The sequence below is a fragment of the Varroa destructor genome, unplaced genomic scaffold (genome assembly GCF_002443255.2).
Source record: "Varroa destructor unplaced genomic scaffold, Vdes_3.0 BEIS01000002.1, whole genome shotgun sequence".
Lineage (NCBI taxonomy): Eukaryota > Metazoa > Arthropoda > Arachnida > Mesostigmata > Varroidae > Varroa > Varroa destructor.
This window is the reverse complement of record NW_019211455.1, coordinates 11,850,126-11,874,311: the sequence shown is the minus strand read 5'-3', so window position 1 is coordinate 11,874,311 and position 24,186 is coordinate 11,850,126. Positions and strand designations below refer to the sequence as shown.

The 24,186-nt window shown below is 41.8% G+C and overlaps 1 protein-coding gene across 8 annotated transcripts in view; it reads right to left on the bottom strand.

Annotated features, from left to right (window-relative positions):
- Positions 1–358: 358 nt before the first annotated feature.
- Positions 359–24,186, bottom strand: part of LOC111244090 (uncharacterized) — a 45,924-nt gene continuing 22,096 nt past the window's right edge. For 6 of the 8 annotated variants that reach the window (XR_002670738.2, XM_022790713.2, XM_086982069.1 and 3 more), the window contains one exon: positions 15,403–15,841. Coding sequence is in view for 5 of the 8 variants with exons in the window: in XM_022790713.2 (XP_022646448.1) it covers positions 15,773–15,841 (69 nt within the window). In the remaining 3 variants the exon portion in view is untranslated. Of the gene's footprint in view, positions 705–1,707; positions 1,873–15,402; positions 15,842–24,186 lie in introns of those variants that run through there. The other 2 variants (XR_015322523.1, XR_015322522.1) reach the window with 2 other exon arrangements.

Below are 24,186 nucleotides of genomic sequence, written 5' to 3'. Positions count from 1 at the left end.
ATAGCTATTTTCAATCAACTAGATTCAAACAAGCACTTAATAAAGGAGTAGTCTCCTATATGGAAATACGGCCTCATTGTTCGAGCAGAGCCGGCAGTGATATATATCACGACGCCCAAATTTAACATCGGCGTTTAACGATGAATCAACGCCCAAGCTCCTACTGGAATAGTTTTATTTATATTTCTAATTCATTTCATTTAATAGGTCTAGTTGTATTGTTTCTATTAGAAACCAACTTTTTATATACTGGAGGTTACGCAAAGTTACAAATAAACATGTCCTTATATTTCGAAAATATCCTAACCTTATCTACAGTTCGCTTGTGATCAAATACAAATATCGAAGCAACGTATGAATAGGTTTATGCTGGAATCGTATTTTAGCGTAAATTTCCAAGCAGCTTTCACGGAGGTCCTGTTCACCTTCTTTCACGCATTCGTATTCACTGATAAGTGGAGTCACGACAAATGCATGTCTGTCGCTATCCTCTAAAGCACATGGCTTCAGGCCTAGACAAGTCTTCGGAAGACTTTCAGCTGATCACCATATTTGTAAAAGAATATTTTTATACTGAACGACATTCAATTGTCTCATGTGCCAGACGTTCAATCAAGCACAAAACTGAAGACAGCTCAGGGGGTGCTACGTAGATAATCACGTTAGCGCCGGCTAAACGAAACGAATTGGTATTAGAAGTTCCTCTGAAATAGAGTTTAAAAGGAGCTTAGAAATCTTAACATAACGTTTAGGCTTTGTTAAACAGATACTGCCTATTTTTTTCTTTCTTTACAATAACAGAAAATGTACTTAAGGGTTGACTAAGAAGAGTAAACGTTGGCAATACATGCCTTCCACCCTAGACATCTTACGGTGGTAATGTTGATTCAGTTTAGATAATGTTGAAAATATGCTAATGAGCCTCGGAAAGTCGGCAGCATAGCCACGCTAAAAGTTGGCCATAAATGTACCAAGCGCAGACCAGTTTTGGGCTTCTTATAGACAAAGAGTCAAGTTCATATCTTTATCTATATCGTTACCAAAGAACGTTGAAGTGTGCGATTCACTCAACTTAACTTAACCTAAAAATGCCTGAAAGGCATTTTTAGGTTAAGTTAAATACCTGTTGATTCACAATCGAAAAAAATTACCACATAGATTTATGCTTCATAGAAAAATGGTCGAACTGGCGGATATGAGTCCTTTTGTCCTAACATAAACCACTGTCCCGTTACACTTTCACACCCCCAGTAGAGAAATTGTACGTTTCAGGTAGCTTTGATGGTGTATTGAATACTCCTTAGTTGAGGGATGTCTATGTAGTCAGTACGTGATTACAGAATTTGTCCTGTCAAATGTATTTGTTTCTTTGAAAAGCATTCGGCCGTACTAGGCTCATTACCAGAATTTTCTATAGCCGTATTATTTACCATTTTGCAGTTGTCAACGAACAAAGCGTAGGGTGTGGCAAATGCTGTCATGTATACTGATTACGTTTGTGTCGTAAGATAATGTTAATGATGGTAATATTTTAATATGTTATTAGGTACATTTTAAGCATTATACCGAACGCTATAGGCTTTTTGCCTTGCGAGAATTGCATCTTTTTTTTTTACCGCACAACAATAAATAATGCACGCTTTGATGGGGTCCCTTTATCTACATGATCCTAAAAGTTACCGTTTCTCTCCCTAATTTCCAACTTACCGCGTATTATTTTTGGCCAGCGCGAATATCGTCATCGTTATCATCGTCATGCATTCCATTGCTAATGGTCTTCAAAATTGGTCCCTGTAGTGTTATAGATCTTACGGCGTCTGGGTATGTTGCCCTAGATCGTGGGCTCTGATTTCGTCTACACTGGACAAAACCCTGTAATGAATCTGTCAGTTATATATATCTTCATGTGCCAATTATATCATTTGCTGTTGAAAGTCAGGTGGAAAAACGCTTTCGTAACACCGAACCCGAGGTGATACCCAGTACGGTCTTAGGAAACACTACAAATTCATCAGGGTACACGCTAAAGACTCGATATAAATCACTTCGGCGATCCCATAAAACCAACAGTAAACTATTTACCGTATGCAAGTGTACTTTTTGGCAGTTCCTGTGAATTTTAAGAAGCTTTTTCGAGATATTAGCTAGATTTTTAAATGAACGAATACGATTGTACTATACAATTCGTCCAGGTAATGTCCATCTAGGACTGTCTCGTACTAGGTGGACATGCGTTGCTCAGACATAATGTACTCGCTCTCCTTCTAAGATCACCTTTCTGTAGGTTGGAACATATGTATGATGGCTGGACCTTAAAAAAAAATGTGAGGCCTGTACGAATCCGCGGTATCGAACAAATATTCCAGAGAGAACCAGTTTCGTACTGCATTGCGATGTTTCTAGTGGAATCTATTTGAACCGTTTTGAAAGACTTCCTAAGCCTGTTAAAAAAGAGTCCGGCTTAGTGTGCCTACAACAAAGTTCTATGGTAACTTTGCATCATGAAAGTTCACCTACTTTGATCACTAAGCGCTTCTTGGAAAAGTCCTTGGACGTCAGGGATTAAGTATTTGGATGGATCAGACCCAATTAAGATCAAAATATAGCGTCGTTCCACCACCAGGCCACTCCTGGGTTAATGTAGCAGTGAATTATATATAATTAACCCAATATTCTAGTATACTATTCACACCGCACTATCATATCTGGTTGCTTACTTCACATTACTAAGAAGTAGTCTACAGGCGAGCGATGAATTCCTCACCGAGAACCAGCATGATGAAGAACTGAACTCTGAGGTCCAAGTTAAAATTTTATGGCACTTATCCAGCTCTGTCTGTAGCGATGAAAATATAATAGGGTCGCCGATGTGCGATCTCGGTACAAGACCTAATAATGTTCTTATTTTTCTATATTGTACTTATAATTGGTTTTTATTATTATTATTATTATTAACCTATTATTCGAATAAAACTCAAGTATTCCCGATATTCTTATAACGCTCGTGAAATAGTGAAGTGTTATAGAAAAAAGTTTTACCTGAATTTGCATTAAACTATTTGGTCAGCCTATTGGAGGGTGCGCGTTTAGATAAAGGATGCAGTTGCAGCGTATTCCTAGTATTCAAGGCCTTGCTTCGATGCTTAACGCCATATAGATGTATGCTTGCTACAATGCAGAATCGGGAAATTGTTGTACACCGTTCAATCATGTCAGAAATCGTGACAAACCTAATCAACTTGCACGTACGTGTTAGATGCACGTCTCGTAAATGAGCGAGGAATACAAGGTGATCTGTCTTGGATGCCATGTTCATGGACACTGTCTATACGTTACTATATATATATATATATATATATATATATACTACGCGGGCCGCTAAGGCCGAAGTGCGCTAGATTAGATCGATTAGACGGGCGTTAAGGACTAAAACCAGTATATACTATGCTGGGCCATCTCAGCCGCTGGCTCGCTGGAAGGACAAGAGTTCAAAGAAGTGCTTAAAATAATGTTTTCCAAGTTAAACTTTTTCTTGCAATATATGTATACCTAGTACATAGCTTAATGAGTCAGAAAAGTTTACCAGAGGACAACATTACTTTGTCGATGTTGGAGCTAGTTGAAAGAAAGTCAAGGACAAGGAGGAGCGTATGATCTTTTCATCGACTTTTAGCGTACCTTATTAATACGTGTTCCTAGATCAGCGTAATCGAGAAATAAGGTAGTGACGTCCTTAACGTACGCAGCTGCTGAAATTTTCAATTTAAAGCAATATTTTTTTCAGTCGATTAATCCAATATGGCAGCTTGTTCTTCGTCGCTAAACAATTACTAACGCGAATTGAAAAGCGGGAACGGTTTGAACGTACAATCAATATGGGTTACCCTTATTCATACCGATCGGACCGTTCCTAATCTAGGCCATGGGTTGCCTCTTGAACAAGACGCGCGAAACGTTATCGACGTTTCATATTGTGACACAGTTTACAGTAAAATATTGCCAGTTATTTAGCCGTCCGAAAGATACTTGTCGGCTATTCTATGTAATTGCAACTTCAGGTGTCTACCTTTCCCACGCTCCCAAATACGATCAGATAACTTTTTCCCGCAGCTGGATTGGCAGCTCATAGTGAATTTCGATGCCTAGTATCATAGCAGTGCACCGCAACAATAGACGACTAGAGAGTCCTCGCGAAAGCTTTCTTACCGTTCATTCCCTTATTTGAAATCGTAGAGGACCGAGTTTTTCTCAGCGCGTGGCGCAGTACGCAACTTCTTTTTCTGACTAGCAGCAAGGTTTGCACGTAATTATCGAAGGAAGTTGGCGTAAATAAATCTCCTAAGAAGATCTGATACAATTCGTCTACTAGCGTCCACTGAAGTTCAGTCCCCGTTGAAAACCCGCTAATCGCATCCCACCGTACCGATCGACTCACCTGTGGCCAACGGTTAGCTAGGGTTGTTCAGCCGGGTCTTTTCGCGTGTAATGTGACGCGGCTACGAAATGCGTTTTGTAATGCTTTATATTGGGGCGTGGCGATCACGAACCTCAGACGAAAACCATCACCGACTATCTTGGTGGCACAATTAGATTGCTTGATCCGCCCGTGGCTGTCTGGCAGGTTGACGGCAGCGGACTCGACAGAATCATCAGCAAGTCTGATTTCACCCGGTTTGTATATAGTCCACCTTCCCTGTCGTCACTCGGCTCGGACGCCCACAACGATAACGAAAGCGACCAATTTCAGAAAAGCGGTAAGGAACGAAGCCATAGCAGTAGCGGTAATCTCAATAACGATAGAACGCTCATGTGGAAAAAAGTACAAATAATTATTGTCAGCGATAATTTAATTTTCGTAATCACTGCTGCTGCCCCATACGCATTAGCTCAATAAACCAATGACGACGAATCGCTCGTTATCAGTCATTGCTGAAACGGATTACCTGCAGGTAGCTATCTCTCTTCCTCCGTACATATATACGTGTAGCAGACGTTACGTTGCGCCAGCATTAGGCAAACGGGTTTTATAATATATGCGTAAGCTATAAACAATAACAGCGTTGCAACTAACCAGCGAGAGTTAATTAAAATGGCCTGACCGATCGAATTAAATCGATCAACATTATCGGCGGTAAAAACCATGGCAATACGTAGCCTGTCATTCCTTACCATACGGAGCTCAGACGCGTAACACGGCCATAGAGGAACGGTGAGATATGGACACGTCGAAGAAATCGAATGACTATTACTGCATAAGTGTCTACCCGCATTTAAACGACAAATGATGATATGCAGCGAACGAGCTACAGTTGGTCCCGTACCCCTATTTCGTTCGGTGGAAGCAACGTTCTCTGTTCTGTTATCCGGCGTCTGATCAGAGGGTCTCTGCATTGTGGTTTCCACTGGCCATTCAGCGCACGATGTACGTACATATAGCAACGACTGTAATTGCCAACGTATAAATAATATCTCGATAGTAACGTACCACCGCAGTGGACAAAGCCGGACCATGATCTCACGAGCCATTTATTCCGTGTCAGTATGTAGCGTTCGCCTGTGTATCGAAACGAGAGCAGATGCGCAAGAGAGAGAATTCGATGTAGTCATTGCAATACAGCAGCAGTAGCATACGACTCTAAACGTAGTTGATAGTGTGGTATTCTACAAGCAAGAATGGGTTTCGTTTCTATACGATTGACTAGAGCAACTAAATTGGGTCGAGTGGACAATTTTCCCGCCCATGAAAGATGCTCGCTCAGTCATCAGAAATGAACAGTCTTGCCAGTTACCTTTTCAGATGTGTCCTCAGAAGGGAGCGGTGGCAACGGCCGCGCCTGCGACCTCGACAGAACAAGCGCATATTCGAAAACCTCTCAGTAGAAGGCACGTTCGCGAAATTTTCAAACGTGAAATTCATCACGTCAGGGTACTGACAATCATTACAATTAGTCATCGAGCTCATTCACTCTTTACGAATTCCTTGTCTAGATTTTTTTTTTTTACTCTGTAGTGAAAGCAATACCTGATTCTGATACATATATGTTTGTGAACATAGAAACACCGAACCATCACGAAGCCTTTGCTTCCTCCTATCTTAGCAAGCACGCTTCTTTACTAGGACAACGTGAAGTCGACCTCTATCAAAACGAGCTCTGCAATTACGCCGTTAAACTGCTTGATCTACCTATTATATGTACAATGTATTATGTACCTATAGTAAACGTCAAATGGAGATGCCGCGTACCAGAATCTCATCGAAATATGGATCTAACGGTACGTATTGCGAATTTTACTTCGTTTTATGTGATCAGTGAGAATTAGGACTAGCCTAGAGGGGTGCATCAGCATGCACGGAGATTGCGATGACGTATATATTTTTTGCGTTTAGTATGATACAGTGGTAAAATAGCCGTTGTCGCTCGTATCTTCAACAAATACATGTTTGTTCATTAGTGCGACGCATATTGTAAAGGATTAATTGCTCATATATCGCCATTTTGAATTACCGATGACGAGTGCGAACGGGTAACCTTTGCATAGCTCTAAAGGATTTACATCAACGATGGGCTTGGGGCAAATGCTGAAAGTGGAGTGGTTTTCAAGTTCTATGCATAGGCCTAGCTGCTTCCATAATAACAATAATAATAATAATGAAGTCGAAAAATACCCCGAGAGCTCAAAGTTGTGAAATAGTGCAGATACCAAAAAATTGGCATCAAAAAATCAATACGCACTAGACGTAATGTCGCCGATGCACCGAATCGGCTCTTCAGCCCCAATGCTTTCGTTCTGTGTACGACGCTCGCACTTAGAGACACAGCGGTTATCTCTGAAAACCATAGTGAAATTGTCTTCATGTAAATTTCTCTTTAAAAGAGGCACCTCAGCTAGATTTTTTTGTTCTAAACAGATGGATCCCCACTTTTTTACTTTGTTGTTTAATGTCAGATTTTGGCGTGGCAGTGTATAGTTTTTTAAAATTTTGTTAGATTGTGTATGTATCTTCATTTTCGCTGAATACAGGAAGTATTATGATATCTACGTATTAATCTTAACCTTTGTTAATTAATAATGAAACACCGATGATAGAAAATGACCACCAATGTTCCCGAAGACTGAAGGTCTGCCAAGATATCAACGACCGTTATCATCTAGCGTATTATATCTGCAACATACTGCACCTGACTACGGTACTCCTCAGGTTGATCTTATGTACTTATCCTTGATTCATTTCGCAGGTGTTTATCACCGAAGTACGGAGACAATCTCGCGTCTCCATGACTTATCTCCGCTTCGTTACGATCGGCCATCAGTCGATCTCGTCGCGGTTCTACAACGCACGGCGCCGTCAACAACCAGACCTCGAATTCGCCACAAGGCACAAACGCCATTACGCGATCAATTGATGCAACCGTGGTCCCCTTTACCAGCTTACTGAGGCGCTTAATCAGATCCACAACATGATTTATATGAACGCCGTATTAGAACAATAGTGATAGCAGCAGTACAGGCACATATATAGGCAATACACAACTACCAACCTGTATCGCTCGTTATTACTGACGCCGATCGGGACGTTCCTTCAATCGATGAAAATACAGTCTGTGCATTCATCACGTAAGCGTCACATCCGCACGCACGGCTTCCTTAGTCCCCCGTTGCAGTCACATACACATTTTGTATGTTGAAAGATCATGCATGTACATGCCGCATGCGACCAGTCTTAGAAAGCTATCGACCGTGAAACAGTGAGGTCGCAAGCTACCGATTAGCAGTGGATTGCTATTGTCACATATACTTGCTAGAATTTTCTTGCGTTGTTGTCCATGCAGTTACGTCATAATATAGCCGAAAGGAGAAAAAAATCCGTTGGAAACGTGTTGACGTACAGCCGTGTATCTACAGCGGCGTCAACAGCGGTAACAACGTCAATTACCGGTTCCTGTAGCTGAGTTAGGTGCACGCTGGCAAAGTTAAATACACGTAAAGCGCGGCGGTGGAAGTTACCAGGGACTGCGTCGCCTGTCTACGAGATACGTTCCATGACAGAGCAAAATTAAATAACCAAAACAACGGCAGCCAGCACGAGATTGTTGCTCGTAACACAAACGAGCAGAGGTAACTTAACGGCAAGTATAGACGCATGACATCGATCCACTTCTTTTTTCATCACTTCGAGCATGCGTCCTTCTCTTTCACGTGGATGTTTGGCACGAATCTTGTCTAGAAAAATAGACGGACAAGCTGATGGATGAAGAAACAAGGGCAACACAATTTGTAGCGCCTAGATGAATTTGATGGCGGTCAAAGTTACCGCACATCAAGGACAGTAAATTTTTTCTCGCTGCCCACGTCGCAATGCCACAGGATGCAAAAAAAAAAACACTGCAGTGTTTCGTTGCGTTGTTTCCAGTGAAAATACGAGTTGAAAGAGCATACAATGTTTGTTTATACGACCATCGCCATAGTAAGCAGTATTATCATTGATTTTTGTAAGAATAGTTATTATTATTCCTAATAAAGTAAGTAGCTACTGCAAGTAAACCATAATCTTCATAGGATATAGTGGGCCCGCACACAAAAACATTTACACTCTGGTAAATAAACCCTCTTGTAAGAAGATTTACAAAACATATTTGGAAATATGGCGAAATAGAAAAAGTTTACGACGAACAGTATTTAGCTTACACGATATAACCGGCTAATATGCACGTGGGCAAATAACGGCTTTCTAAATTCGTCACATATTATGTTCGATCAACGGAAGAAAGCTGGACTGTTCGGCGCGGAAAAAATTCGATGAGTGTAGCAGTGAAGATTAATATGCTGGTCTGAAGGGTGCGTTTGAAATAGTCAATGTACCCTTTGTCCTTTTTTTTTGACACGCGAAATTTTGCAGGCTGTGTTAGCCTTAGTCTTCAACTAACATTTTCACTTATGATAAGCGAACATGATATTCTAATCGTACCAAAAGGAACTTTAAAGAGGTCTACGTCATTCAGGTTACTAGCTTTAATTTTGAGCTTAAATAGGTAAACGTTTATACCATGTAATTAATGCAACCCTTATTCAGCTCATGGCGCAGAAGTGTAGTTTACATACGAAAGACGATACCATTAGGCAGATAGCAATCACAGAAATAGTTTCTGTTTTTCTTCCTATACAATCTGTTGTTTGTATGTGCATGAGAAGACAAATAGGAGTATTATAGAGAAGATAGGATGTTAACTAGTAGATTGTCCTTTACACATGCGGAGTAGAACTCCGGTCGGAACACAGCCACGAAATAGCCGACCTTACCTTTTAAATTACTCTGTGCATATACAAAAGCAGATGCTAAAATGGTTTTTGTGTAACTGCAGTGAACGCTCTAAATCGAAGGGCCAAGGTATAAAGCTGTGAAGTAAGAACCCTCATCTATCCTTTGATACTGTATATTTGAGAATCTGCCACATCGCAAGGGAATTTTCCTTGGACTATGTCTACTTCCAGAGCTACTTGTGGGTGCGACACAAGAAAAACTAAAATACCACTATTATGAGTTAACATTTCGCAGACGGCGTAACTTTACAAATTGTACATCTTAAACCAGTAAATGTCTGAGGCATTCACCTCAATGGCTAAAGAAACCTGTCTGTCTGGTCAGACATGTCTTCTCTAGCCATTTCATAATGATACAATCAATACTACAGTGGAACCATAATGATTACCACTGGCCTGTGTGTACCTTTTCGTCTCCGAACACGAACGCAAGTTAGATTGATACGAGCTATTCGGTTGGAAGCAAATTATAAACGTCTTTGTTTCTACTGAATCGCAAAAAGAACGTTATTATTTCCAAAGTGGGGTCTCGATCGTACGCGCGCACAGATACCCCCTGATTTTAGATAGATAGCGAAGAAACGCGGTAAACGGTACGTGTTCGCAACCATACAAATCGCCACAAAACAACGACACTAGGACAACAAATACGCAACTGTCCTAGCCGAAAATTGCTAAAAGTCAAATGAATCTATACATTAATTATGGCAATAATAATAAGGAGATGTCATTAACTTCTAGACTTTATTCCAGGTTAATCTAATGTCAAGAGGCTTTATTTTTCTTGGGTAATGTTATATTATTTCAATCGGCTCTAGCTCGGACGATATTCATCCACCCCTTGATCCGACAATGGGGTCTGCTTTCGACGTTGGCCAATTTGACGCCGTCTCGATCCGGTCGATTGAATATGGGCTAATCATTGGTCAGGCCCTGACTCGAGCGGCGTTTATGGCTAAAGCGTCTACCGAATACCTCGGAAGAAACAATAGCAGGCTATCATAGGCTGTGATGAACAATGTCTGCATCCCGTGTCAACCCATATTGAAATTATAATGGAGCCGCACAGACGCCCTCGGGGAATATTCGATATCCCTGGGGTTCTCATGCACAACCAAGCTATTGTTGTAAAAGTACCAAATTTGCTGATGGTTGATGAAGTGCATTCCTGTTGTGCGCGCATGGTCAGTACGAACGGTACCTCAAACGCATCTATAGGACAAATTTTTTTTTTCCATATTTTACTCAGATTATAACATTTAGCTGGTTAATAAAAGATTTAATGTAGACTTCTTATATTGCTAATTCCACAAACACTGGGCAGAAACTTATTGACAAGAGCAGTTCAAATATGATTCTGCTTGATAACTGAACTTGTGAAAGAGATAAGTTCTACCAGCGTTTTAGCCTGTGCATTGTAATCAACTGTAAGTTGTATTATGTTCGTCGTTTAGGAATGCCATCGAACGCGTTTAAAGGTCACATTGACGGTTGCGTTTCAAAGCGCGTCGTCTACGCGTGCTCGCTTAAAAAAAGGTGCTCAGGGCTTAAGATAGTGAAATGAAGCTTTGTTATAGCTATGGGTCACTTTGTGTCGCTTTTCTTCAGCCGCCTCGTGAGTGTGTCTGCCAGCCTTCGACAATATGTCCATGTTGGTTAGCTGTCGATTCGTGGCGCTGAGACGATTGTACGTTTACTCCAACGGATTTGGAATGACGAGGGCGCAGCCCCATCCAAACAAGCGCTAAATCAGCTGTGGTAAGCCGCCACTTCGACGACGCGCCGCCGCTATAAAGCGACCCGTTGAGGACCCGCGACTCAGCCGAAAAAACGGCTGGTTACGCAGGACGTGGTGTATCCAGAACCGCCGCGAAAGCATTTCATGAAAAGCGACTCCAAGTTGAAGCTACGAGGCGGTCTTCAAACAACTAGGCAGATACTATAGTTAACCGCTGGCCCACAAATTGATATCTAAATCACCATTTTGTCGCGTTCGGTTCCGTTCAAAGAGGCCAATTCGCTATTGACGACGACGACGACCTGGACCGCGTGCGTGCGTGTTTAGTATAGCGCTATCTACTTGTATGATAATACACAATTGCAGTCGGATCAACTAAAGACAAGCGGATAGCCACACGTTCAAACAAACACAGACATACAAGCGCAGAGCAGATAAATCATTGTACTACCAACAGCTCCATGGCGTCCGTGGTCAGAACATCAAATGTTACAGTTCGCAAGTAGAAGTTTATACCTGTTAGCTTCTTGACTAGAGCTATCGACTTCAATGTGAAAGACGAGCAGAGCTCAACCGTGGTTATTTGTATGCGTGGTGCCGATGATACAAATGCTAAGATCAAACGGTCGGAGCATGAAACGGTTTCAAGATGTCGGTAGAACACGGGGCTAAGGGGCGGTAATGGCCAGCTATTGTTTGCAATAGCAGCGGGAACAGCAGCTGACTGGACTTCGTCGACTCGATGACAATCTGCGGTTACTGGGTCCGACCCGATAGACCCACTAGATAACTTTGCAGACTTCAAATGTATGTCGCCGTCAACGCTTTTGTTGACGATCCTGCGACCTCATCAAGCGACAGAATCAGCTGGCAGCCCGCGGCGGACAAAAGCCCTACATCGATGTGTCTGATGTACGACAATGACGATCTGGTGATGAACTCGGTTTGAGTAAGACATCCAGTGACAATGACTTCAAGCGACAGAGTGCCGAAGAAAAACGGGACATTGGTTAATGATGTAGACCGAATCATCAGCTGGAAAGGGACTGGCGAAACAAAAGCCGTATCCAAATTGGAGATTAAAGGGTTAGTAGTTCTTGCGCACTTGATCGTCACGCTTGCCAATCAGATGCAGCTCATGGGGCATACAGGAAGATTAGATTATAGCAATAAGCGCGATCCCTGAGATAATTAACAGACGGATGATCTATAAAATAAGACTATTTGAAGACAGTCTGAGGCAAAGTTTATGTGTCTAGAGAGCTGACAAAAACTGTAGCGGGGATGGGCGCAATATACATATGCGATGCTCTAATCAGAATTGGTTTTCCATTGATTTCTAGCTTCATTATTACCATGTACATAATAAATGTCCACATACGACACCAGCTAACACATGAGATAGCCCTTAAAATTGGCTACTGGCGAGGGAGTTTTCGTCCAAGCTTTGATCACAGTGTCGATAGCCAATTTCCATATAAAAGATTCTTAAAGCGTGCAATTTTTAGCCAGCGATGGGATCTTGATAACATTGTAGCTTGAAGTCGGAATGCCAGAATTTTGTCCTAATCTTGGCCGTACCCAAAAAGATAGGGCGTGGGTGGTAATGTCGTAGCGCATTGCGCGACACCCAGCTGAACACCGTACGACCACTCGCGAAAAGCATCGAATATCGGTGAAGCCGGACGAAAGAGTGCTTTTCGTATTGTACATGATAATTATCAACGATATAGAGAAGTCTATCAGTATAGCGTACTTTTTAGTCGACTAACAATAGCAAGAGTGACCTTGGAATAAGAAGGAAAAACCATCATAAGGCAATGATATAAATATGTACATATTTTGCCATGAATAGAAATCTGTTGGGATGCTTTAGGCGAAGCCGTTGGATTCTATAATTAAATAACTTCTGAACTAGAACTATTGTTTTTAACTGCTACGTATTAAACATAGTCTCCTATGTTCTTTATTTCGGCGTTTTTAGCATCTTATCGTACGCTTAGTGATCTGTGTGCGTTCTTTTTTTGTGATCTTGACTTTATGGGTAAGCAACAACGAGCGCCCAGATACTATAGAGGAAAAAGCTTTTAACTGGAATTGACTGGTCTCGAATCATCTACAGACAGTGGAGCGCGTTTCTAAAATTTTGACCAGATCGTCCATGCACGCTGGTAACAACGTGTCAAAAATACCGAGCCACCACCACTAAACCAATGAAACATTGTGCTCGCATGAAAAGTCCAACCAATGTTCGCCGACGGACTCACAAATAAAACACAAAATGGTATTTAGCGTTGTGAACGTAATACGCTCGCACAAGTTTTACTGTACATTGGTTTATAGCTCAACCGATTTGCTAAGGCAAAATGGAAGGTTAGGTGAAACGTGCTCGATACTGGCAAAGTTAGGGTGCACACTTGCAGTCTGTTTCGGTTTAGCGAACGGATGAGATAAATTGCTCGATTAAGAAATCTAGATTGTGTAACAGGTAACGACAACGGAAAATAAAACAGAGTAGGCTGATTTCCGTGACTATGTTACGATAAAATTTCTCTAACTTGGAAAATTTTTCTATAGACATACGAATAATAGTAGTTCTTCCTTTGACATCCATGGCGTGATTGATTCCATAATTCTAGTCAAACCTGTAGAATTTCCAGTAATCCATCCCAATGATAGAACTCAGCGGTGGAGTGTTTGCCCAGTAAACTCGGAATTTGTTTTGTTCTGGGGTGCCTGAAGGAGTGAGTGCTCAACCAACGACAACGAGGAGTCTCTGAGCGAAATTTCGGGGAAACCTAACGGATACGCATCTATTGGCGTTCTATACCAACTATCTGACCGCTACCAAACTCTATCTGCATACCTAACCATCTTACCCGCTAACGCTCGCATATCATGTACGGATCTAAATTATTCAATGACACCTATACTAATTGCATAGTAAAATACTGTATGTACAATCGCCGCTTCACCTGAAGCAACCAATGTGCATTCACTACCTCTGCCTGCGCGCGTGTCGAATCCAATCACATAAATATTACATTGTAAAAAACGGCCCAGAAGTTTCTCCAGCGGATACCTAGAGGGCGCCACGGTGCACTTCGGCGGCCTCTCCTCTCATTGGCGCAGCGTAGACGTACGGTGATAATGGCGACGGAACGCAAAATGTCCGGGACAGTGGCCCGATGAACAGCGAAGTCCGTTAAATTGTAAAGTGCGGTGACGCCTCCTGAAGCTAGAAAAGCGGCAGCCGCAGCAGCAGCAGCAGCAGCAGCAGTTGCACTTCGTTGTTTTTTATCGGGGTGGCGATCATCGCCTGTGAGCGCCATCCACGAGTCATGTCAAAATAGAGTCACCGCTACATTGCGCTCTCTAATTCTCTCTCGTTGTGTGCTGATCCTTTTAATTTTTCAATCCACCGTAATTCGTACGCCGGTCAAATAGATCGTATAATATATTCAGTTAATTGCAGCAATATCATTATGGAGGTAATGGCCACGAAGTGGCGAAGTACGTGAGACATAAGGCCGGAAAAACTACCACGAACTTTACGCATTAGAGGGATTGGTCTAGGCCAGCATCATAATAATCGCTAGTGTGATGATCAAGTTCTATGCTATTCTATGCGAAGAATAGAATATTATGGCGACAATTGTGCCGCAGACATCACGAATTAACCGAAGCACGAAAAAAAATAGGTGGTTAAAGAATATTTATACTCTAATGAAGAGTGGGTAAGATAAGACAGCTAAATAAGTACGCTGATTTATAGGGGAATCTATTGAAGCATCCAAAACCCCTAGAGGATTTTGAGAGGGTGGTATTTGGGCGATGAAATTATTCTGCCGATACTTTTTGTTTTGAGAGAGGGGAGGGGTGCTTGTTGAGAAAAGCTGCCCCAACTTTTTCAAGGACGATCTTATTTTTCCTTGCCGTCAAATAACGGCTATTACAATACTAGTTGCAGTGATGTTAATTATCATCTAATCTTACTGGAATAGAAAAAAATTCACTCATGAATTCCCACTGTGTGTACAAAGGTCAAACCGAGCACACACTGGATCACTTGCTTAAAGCCAAACCAGCATTCTTTTTTGGTTCAGTTATATATATATATATAAGCAAGTGATCCAGTGTGCGCTCGGTTTGACCTTTGTACACCCAGTGGGAATTCATGAGCGAATTTTTTCTATTCCAGTAAGATTAGATGATAATATATATATATATATATATATATATATAACTGTATAATATAGAAAATATGCGGTAAAGGTAAACGCGACTTAGGCAACTAATACGAGATGACAGACCAACGTAAACTAAATTTACAAATTATTTATTGCAACTTTTTAATTTTATTTTTGTCTGATATACAGCTCTTTGGCGGGTTCTCAATTATATTTCGCATAGAGTTCAATAGCTATATAGGTCAAGACCTTGAACCTCACAAGACGAGACTCGCAGAGCTTTTTTCGTTGTCCGCTTATTCGTTAGAGCTCTTCTAATGCTGCCGCAAGCGTTACTCACTCGGGTGAATTTAGGCATGCGACTCAAGAATGTAGATTGCTGCCCCTTCGACCTCGTTTATTCTATGGGAATTATCAAATTAGAAAAAGAGGTGACGAGGTCAAGGCCACTTCGAGGACACCTTTCGATTCGTCGAGGGTGCGACGGGCCCCTTAGATACTCTAATAGGTAAACTCGACCCGGCTAGGACGAAGGGCGAGCTTCGCTGAGTGGATTCTTCGAGACACCGTCTTTGAATTCAAGCGAGCCAAGCTGTAATGGGAAGAAACGTTATGAGCTAGATGCATTTCTAGAAAAAAATGACGTGTCAGCGTTATAGACGACGATTGGTACTACACAAAATCCCGAGAAAAGGGAAAGCGGACCAGGAAACAGCGGCACTAATTGTAGGAATATCATACAGCCATACTAGCTTTGAAAGTTGCTATCGTTTGGCGCAATTAAAAGACGTACGAAATTAATAAAACTGGTTCTGGAGTGATATCTAGTACATGTGCTTTTTCCGAGAACGTCAGTCTGGTTTGTATAATTGAAACTAATTCTTTTAACTAGGTACTGGTTGTTTTAGGGTCATCTAAACGAAACCTGATAACCACATAGTGCCTTGGACCGCCTAGCTGACGACCTAATAAACACTTCATAATTTGTGACAGAAAGCAAAAAAAAAAAACAAAAGTGAACTCAGGTATGCTTACTATACAAAAGCATTCATTGTCAGGCCACAGGATCTCCCTTTAAACCATTTCTATTTTAGTTTATGTCCATATATGCTTAGTATTAATTTAGGACGAGTATGCACCTAAAAACGCGTAGCTGACATAAGCGATTGAAGTATCCTGTTGACTTCAGCTCCCGACACACGTGGCCGAATTTGATGCCAAACAAAATGTCAAGTTTTGGAAACGATCCCAATTGGCTTCGAGTAAATGTATGTTCATAGAAGCTAAAACAAGCTAGGAACTGCTTTATCATAGCTCACATAGCCATACTCTTCCGTAATGTATGTACATGTGATATAAGATGAAGGCTGGCAATTTCTAAACGCGGAAATAAATACACACTGTATTTACTCTTAATATATGCACACGCTAACAATATCTCAGACGTACGAACATTATTCATTGTGATCGCAGCACAATACCTAAAGTTACCAAGCGATGTAATAGGTTGTATTGATTCGTTTATTATCAATGAAGTTCAACGACTTCATTATTTTGTCGGTTTCTGCATCTTCACCTGTTCCAACTGACACACACGTTATCATACTCGCTCATGCATCGTACAGTAACAGTACATCGCTTACCATTACACTCGGTACTACATGACTTCGGTCGCAGTCTCCTTCTAGCGTACGTGCACAATAATGTTCATACGCTTACAGCGCAAAGCCCCATCAGATCCAGGCATCTCGAACCAGACCTGGCACACATTGACAGACGCACACACGCACTCTTTTCAGCGGGATCACAACTGCGATTCATTAGACTGCATCGAGAAGTGTGCTCTTGACGAACGCTAGCAACTTCGACAACCACGAGACACGATTCGGCCATTTAATGCTTTTATATTCGCGCTATTTCTCTATATCTCTCTCTCTCTGGCGCTGAGAGGGGTGTGCCGTTCCGGGGACGGGGAACCACCTCGTTATTCATTGCTCATTCAAGTCATTAACAACCCGACGGTAACGGCGGGAACGCTGATCGTGCTACAAGTGCAGATGTACATATCGATGTTACCGCTAGTTGAATACGTAATCGAGCGCAACAGGCGACTACGACGAGAGACCGTCGTACACGCATGCACGACGCTCGACCCCGTCCTAGCGCAGTAGTTTGCGACTTGAAATGGTGATGGCAGTAGCAACAGGAGCAGCAGCAAAAGCTACTGGAACAGGTACCCATTATGTCCTACATGCACCTGCCTATCGTGCGGCTAATTAAAGGAAATCAACTTACTTATGGATCATATCACACTGTATACCGTGCACGGATGCAGATGTCAGCGACAGCTTCTGCTAGACAAGCTGGCTACTGCTATTGCAGAGCGCGCTTAAAGAGGCGCGGAAATGGAGCCGGTCAATTTCGAATCATGAAAATAAGGAAAAGTGACGATCTAAGCGAACTGCTTTGCTTAACAAAAGCTATAATTAGGGTTAGATAGCAGTTGTTGAAGAATGTTGTAAGGCTTCATTATAACCCATCGTATTGTAGTTCGCTTTATTTTGTGCCTCACTAACCATCGACGGGCTAGATGCACTTTCAAATAGGTTCATATTGTACAGAAACCACAAATGCACAAAATCACAGTGCGTTAAGTCATCTCCGCCACTGCAATTATTGGAAGGAGTGTTTACATGTATCCTAGCTAGACCTTGCTTATCTCGCTTAGCTGCAATACTAAACAAAAACCTTCGTAAGAATTTTTTAAACCTAAAGGACATTTTCCAGGGACTCAATTTAACTGCGAGTCGTATAAAGAGTTCTCGAAAAACCAAACCGTTCCTGACCTGCATGAGGCAGGCGAGACAGCGCTGCCTTTAGAGAACAGAAGAGTCCTCACAAAGATTTATTGATATATATATATATATATATATATGGTAAGATGGAATATATAACTCTCCAGACCTGGAATCGACATTTTGTATTTTAGCTGACTGAAAATGCGACCGTTTGATTGACTGGCCGACTGTGTTTAATGAATCTTTTCAAGCTTGAGAAAGATAAAAAAAAATATATAAATGCATGCCTTGTAAATTTTATAATGTACCACTATAAGTACCGATGTAGGAATTGAAATTCAGCTTTAATTAGGTACTGTTACACTGCATGCTCCTAGATCGAATTTTCCGTAATTGAAATTTCTATCTGACACTATTCAGTGCACCGTGCATCACCTTACTTGGATGTTACATCTAACTAGCTTGCCCCTATAGAGAAAGTACCCCGAACTTCATTCTATCCAATTCACTCGAGCAAAACCCGATTTCGAAAACATATATACGAACATACATAATTAGTTTATCCAGAGACATGCCTGCTCCTACGGGCCGTATCCCAAGGCAAAACGTAGGGCCGTCCCGCTGATCGAGACAGATCGCAGGCTAAATACGGAAAGGCGAGCAACGTCGGTAGAAGTAAACAGGAACGGGAAAAGGGTTGCAGTAACATTCTCTTTTGTTGTTGCAGCCGCTAACTGTCCATTGTTCACACGCCTGCCCATCTCCGCCGCTGGGGTTCCCTCGTCTTCGACGAATGGAGAAAGTGGGCAGTACTTTCTTGCTAGAGGTAGCTATCTACGCGGTCCATCTGAGTTATGCGCTGTTGTCTTCGACCAGCGAAGATTTGAGTGGCAGCGACGGTTTAGAGCGATACAATCGATAACCAATCAACGACGATATCATCACTAGGCAACATGAGGTTACTATTGGCGGAACACACGAGGTACACCAATGTTAAGTCGATATAAATGTCTGGAAAGGAAGCTTCAATTCAGAAGAACGACAGCGGGTGAACATTGGCCACACGGTGCACGTGGCACCGTCGCTGTATAACAAGAACGGTTCGGTGTGGACAGATATTAAGCGTTCTACATAAACACCTTTTATACGATATGATACGGCCCGGTGCAGGGCTGCATTTAACAGCTATTTGTATTGAATATCAGAATATGCATTGTTCGATCGGATTATCGATGCCAGCTTTGTGCACTGTCGTACGAAGTATCAGCCACAGACGAGAAGTACAAAGAGAACGGGGCTCGGTGTCAATGATGGCGACCGGGGCCTTCGGGCGCGTACGGCGTTTACGATAGCACCAAGATAGGTAGTACGGTTGATACCAATCGTTAGCACTACTGAAGCATGACATCAACGTTGTCCTTTGATGTTTTGTCATCTTTGCCTTGTCTTTGGTAGCTCATTGTTATTATGATTATGTTATGTGGGGTGTTCCGCAAAAACCATATACTTCTCTACTATTCGACTCATATACGCGTGCGTGTATGTACTTCGCGGTCTGTGGTATTAATGCCGGTAACGACCATGATACATGTTATTAGTATTGCTATCATGTTATAGTGAGGTATAGTAGAGGCATCTAATAGGTGGTTGATCCAGAAAGGAACGTCACGCAACGAACCTTTCGATGAAATGTACCCTTAGCCATTTCTCACGTAGCGGCTGTCGATTAGACGGCTCGCGCCATAGTGTTACTAGTAAAACATAGCCATTGTTTTCGAAATCGAAACTAAATGATAATTGTCACATCATGAGTGACTGTAATATAGATAATAGATAGAGAGTTCTCTATAAATTGTAATCGTAACGTAAGAAGTACGGCGAATGTCGTAAGACTGGCCGAAACGGAAATAACTCAAGAACGTGGCTCGTTCTCGTCTAGTTTCGACATAGAGAGCACTATCGAACCCATAAGGGCGACTATTATTAGTTCGGAGTGCTGAATCGAAACGAGGGGCCAATAGACAGTTTTCTTTTTCTCTAAAACTACCCTTTTATCCCATTCAGAGGTTGAGTTTTTTTAGATTAAATTGATTAATACGGTCTTCAGCTGTCTTCGAGGCGTCTGCCAGGGTAGCATGTAATAAACCCAACACTTGATAAATTGAAACTAGGCGATTACGTCTGAATCAGTTCGGCGACAATAATCAATGAGGAAGGCAGACTTGCTCGTTAAATCTCCGTTTACAGAAACGAGCTCACTATCTTCTATAAAGTGTCTTCCGGGTGTTACTTAACGTAGAAATGCTTAAACGAAGCGAGATCACAACGTTTACACGACCGCCGATATGGCTACGTCTAATTCCAATTGATGCTGTACTAACTCAAATATCGATTGCAGATATATGTATATAAATATAAATGACTGAACAAATCTCTTGGGCATTTCAGCGTTTTTTATGGGGCTCGAGGGGTGGGTGGGTGGGGCATGTATGGAAATAGTTTATCGAAACGTTTAGTCAATCGCTCATTATGCGAATGATGCATTCGTTAAACCAGTCATTATATATGGATCCTTATCTGCTATAGAGGGGGCCAGTTTCGCTTAGGGTAGCTTTGTTAGCTGTTGGCTCTATATATAGTTTTGCATATGAACCTATACTGAAAATTTATGTAGTGAAACTTCTATATGAGTTGAGCAGAAGTTAGATTTTTTGCCAGTGCAGTAACTGGCATGACGGGGCAAAAAATTTATATTACTAGAAATCAGATAAAGCCAAGCTGCTAACTGACTGGATGCAGACGGCTCTAGTATTGACAATCTCGTTGCTGGACGTGCGTGCGATAGTGTGCCTACGAGACCGTGCTACGTACAGCTGTGAACGAAAAGGAATGCAGCCAGGCCATCATTCAGTGAAGCGATAAATGCGGTTTACGGTGCACCGAGTGGTTACGAATGATTTTTGTTTTTTTTTTTTTTGAAAAACCTTACAACGTGCATTTTATACGTTATTTCAGTGTATTTTATTATGGATTTCTTATTAGCGGTCAACGGCACGAAGATATTTGTGATTTGCAACAATCGCGTTAGTATCTATACTGTCAAAGCTTATTATTCCGGCTATCCCGTTCGACGGTTGCGAAATGAAGCGGCCGGTGGTTTTATTTGCGCAATATACACAAATTCTGTAACATTGAAATTTATATTGAATTTAATAAATATACTAATTAAATGCACATTATAATTTGCTAAAGGTTTACTAAAATGCAACTGGGCCGGCCCACTTTATCGAACGTACAACAGAATTAAGCTTAATCATACTGATATTCAATGGCAACCGCTTAAAGCATTCAAGGTAAACACACTTCTTAATTTACTTGATTAGTCAAGTTTATAAGTACTTAATAACGTCCAACTTAAAACAGCTTTAACCACTATCACCGTTCGAAGTGCGATGCTAATTAATATAACAGTGCCCATTGATCTTGAAGCTAAGTTATACATCATTTTGCTATATTGTACTCACGTTTATGCTGTTATAGCATGCGGTACCAACCATACGCCACACTGAACAGCTATTGTGTGCCTTCGGCACGAAAGGACTAGAAGGTCTTTACAATATGCAGACACGCGCCTTTCGGCCATTAGTCACTTTCTTGCGACTAGCGACTTACTGGACTTAAGAACTGCCTTCGTCCACCTCTGTCCCGCCCTTTCAGCTAGGCAAACTTTATAAAAACGTCATTGTAGTAGCAACGGCTGTAGGTAAAAATGACCCCGATGTTTAGGATGCGCGTCCGGCCAGGGTGGATTACACTACAGCGGCTATTGCTAGCATTTCAGTGACCTAGCCCCGGCCAAGCATGTGTGAAGTAGGACCACTTTGTGCAATGGCAGCCCAATTCCTTGACTAGCGTTGTCACTGTGACTGTTGCTGCTTCTGCTAATGCTCGTGCCACGAGAACTGGCTGCCAAACGGGATCGTCACTAAAGTAAGGTCAACTTACTGAGATCGACGATCTACTACAGCGTATCAGGGTTGGCTGGCGTTCTGTCAACGCGCGTGTGTTTGACGGACGACATAGGAGCGATTCATACAACCAATGCGGTCGATATCTGCCGTTAGTGCAGCTGTTGCTATGGCCTGTAACCGTACGTAAAAAACGCGTGGCGGAGCCAATGTCGCGAGTTCAAGCAATGTCCGACAGTGACGGGTGTCGGAGAACAAGCGCTCCGTCATGAATCGGCTGCTGATCGCGTATAGCAGCACATCGGCCAAATGGACTCACACGCACATGCAATCAGGCAGACAGCGGCAAATGCTAACTCGCGCACGCTGAAGTGATCTTGGCTAAATGGTAATGATCGGAGTGATGGTGGTGGAGATTGATTGTACTGGTAACGGTGATGATGTGGAACGACTTCGAACCAAACGACCGCCATAGGCCACTGGTTGGAGAGAGGGGAACGCCAGTGAAGATCTCCGTCAACGTAGAAATGGATCGATGAAGCACAAATAAGGAGTGGCTACAATATATAACAGGCAACAGCACCAGGCAACAATAACAACAAGCGAGGACCAGCTCGAGCGATTCTATCGACAGCAGTAATAACGACGCAATAGCAAAAACAACAAAACAATAACAAGAAGCATAACATACACAGAATAAAACGGCAGAAATCACTATGGCTATCACAGGTGTTTTATAGCAGCATTCCCAGACGGACGAAACGACGATACTAACCAAGGTAAATCCAAGCAGGGATTTGTCATATCATTGTACTGCAGCAACAAAAAAAAACAAACAGCTTTTCGGTGATAGTTTACTGTGGTCGCCTCTATGCGTGATACATGTGCGAAAAAGAAGATGGACAAGATATACAATGGCGTAAGACAGTATCATAGCGAATACAAGATGGACCACAGCAGTGGCACTATTGTAAATATTAGCTAGTAAGTACAAATTAAATGCGAGTTACAGATGACGCTACATTGGCAATATCACCATAGAAAAACCTGGTACAAACATTAAACTATTTACTCTAAATATCTACTGATACAGAGCGAATATAAAATATAGTAACTTTCTCGATAAGGCCATCAATAGCAAAGCGTCTCGGTGTGTGAGAATCCTACAATATCAAATTCAGCGGGCTCAGATTGTTAACCTTTCGACATATCAGATCAATATCTAACATGGTCAACGGTTATTACCCAACCCAGGTTACGTTTTGGAGTACATTGTGTATATACAGGCTGCTCGAGGCTATTTAACGGGTTCTATTAATAACTTTTCAACTATAACAAACAAAATCTGATAAACATTTACAAAGCGTTTAAGGGTACGAGACGCGTCATCAAAGGTTAAGACATTCCCAACAACCTTGGCAGCCTCAGACAACCTAATATTTATTACACAAGTAAGCCTACGTCGTGGGTCTACACCACATACAGATCGATTACCGTAGATTTTCATCTCTCATCATAGACTATTGAGCAGACAATTGAAACCACGATGATGCAACTGTAACACGGACATTCATATAAATGCCCCCGTATTCAGATTCCTTCATTTCCACATGTTGCTAGAAAAATCTGCATTTAATAATAATAATAATAAAAGTTTCAGTTATGAACTCAGTGGCTTAATAAGATTCTTGTTGCTGTTGCGAAGCAGCAGAGTACACAAGCTGGGCTGAATCCCATACTATAATAGACGATTCTAGTTATCGTCGTACAATTAAGGTATCAAGCGTCCGCATATCTGTTTATGGAACCGTTAGCTGGTCAAAAAACGACGGAATACCGATTGAGATTTTTAACTTCAAATTCTTAGTTAAGTAACTCAGAATAATTAATTTTTGCCACCGCTTCAACATAAACTTGTTGTTCACTACATTTTACGAAGGCCTCTTTGACGCCTTGAACGTTGGTGCGTCGCCGGCAGTTCAATCGGGCAGAATTTACACCCGGTGTTACGCACGTCTCTTTTCAAAATAGCGCGTATCGAAATCATTGACCTCTGTAAGACATCCCTATCTTCGTTTCGAACTTCTTCCGAAAAACAGTCTAGCACCTCTGTTATTAAAGGATCCGTAAACAGAATGTTACATATTTTACAATTAGCTGTCAGAGATCAC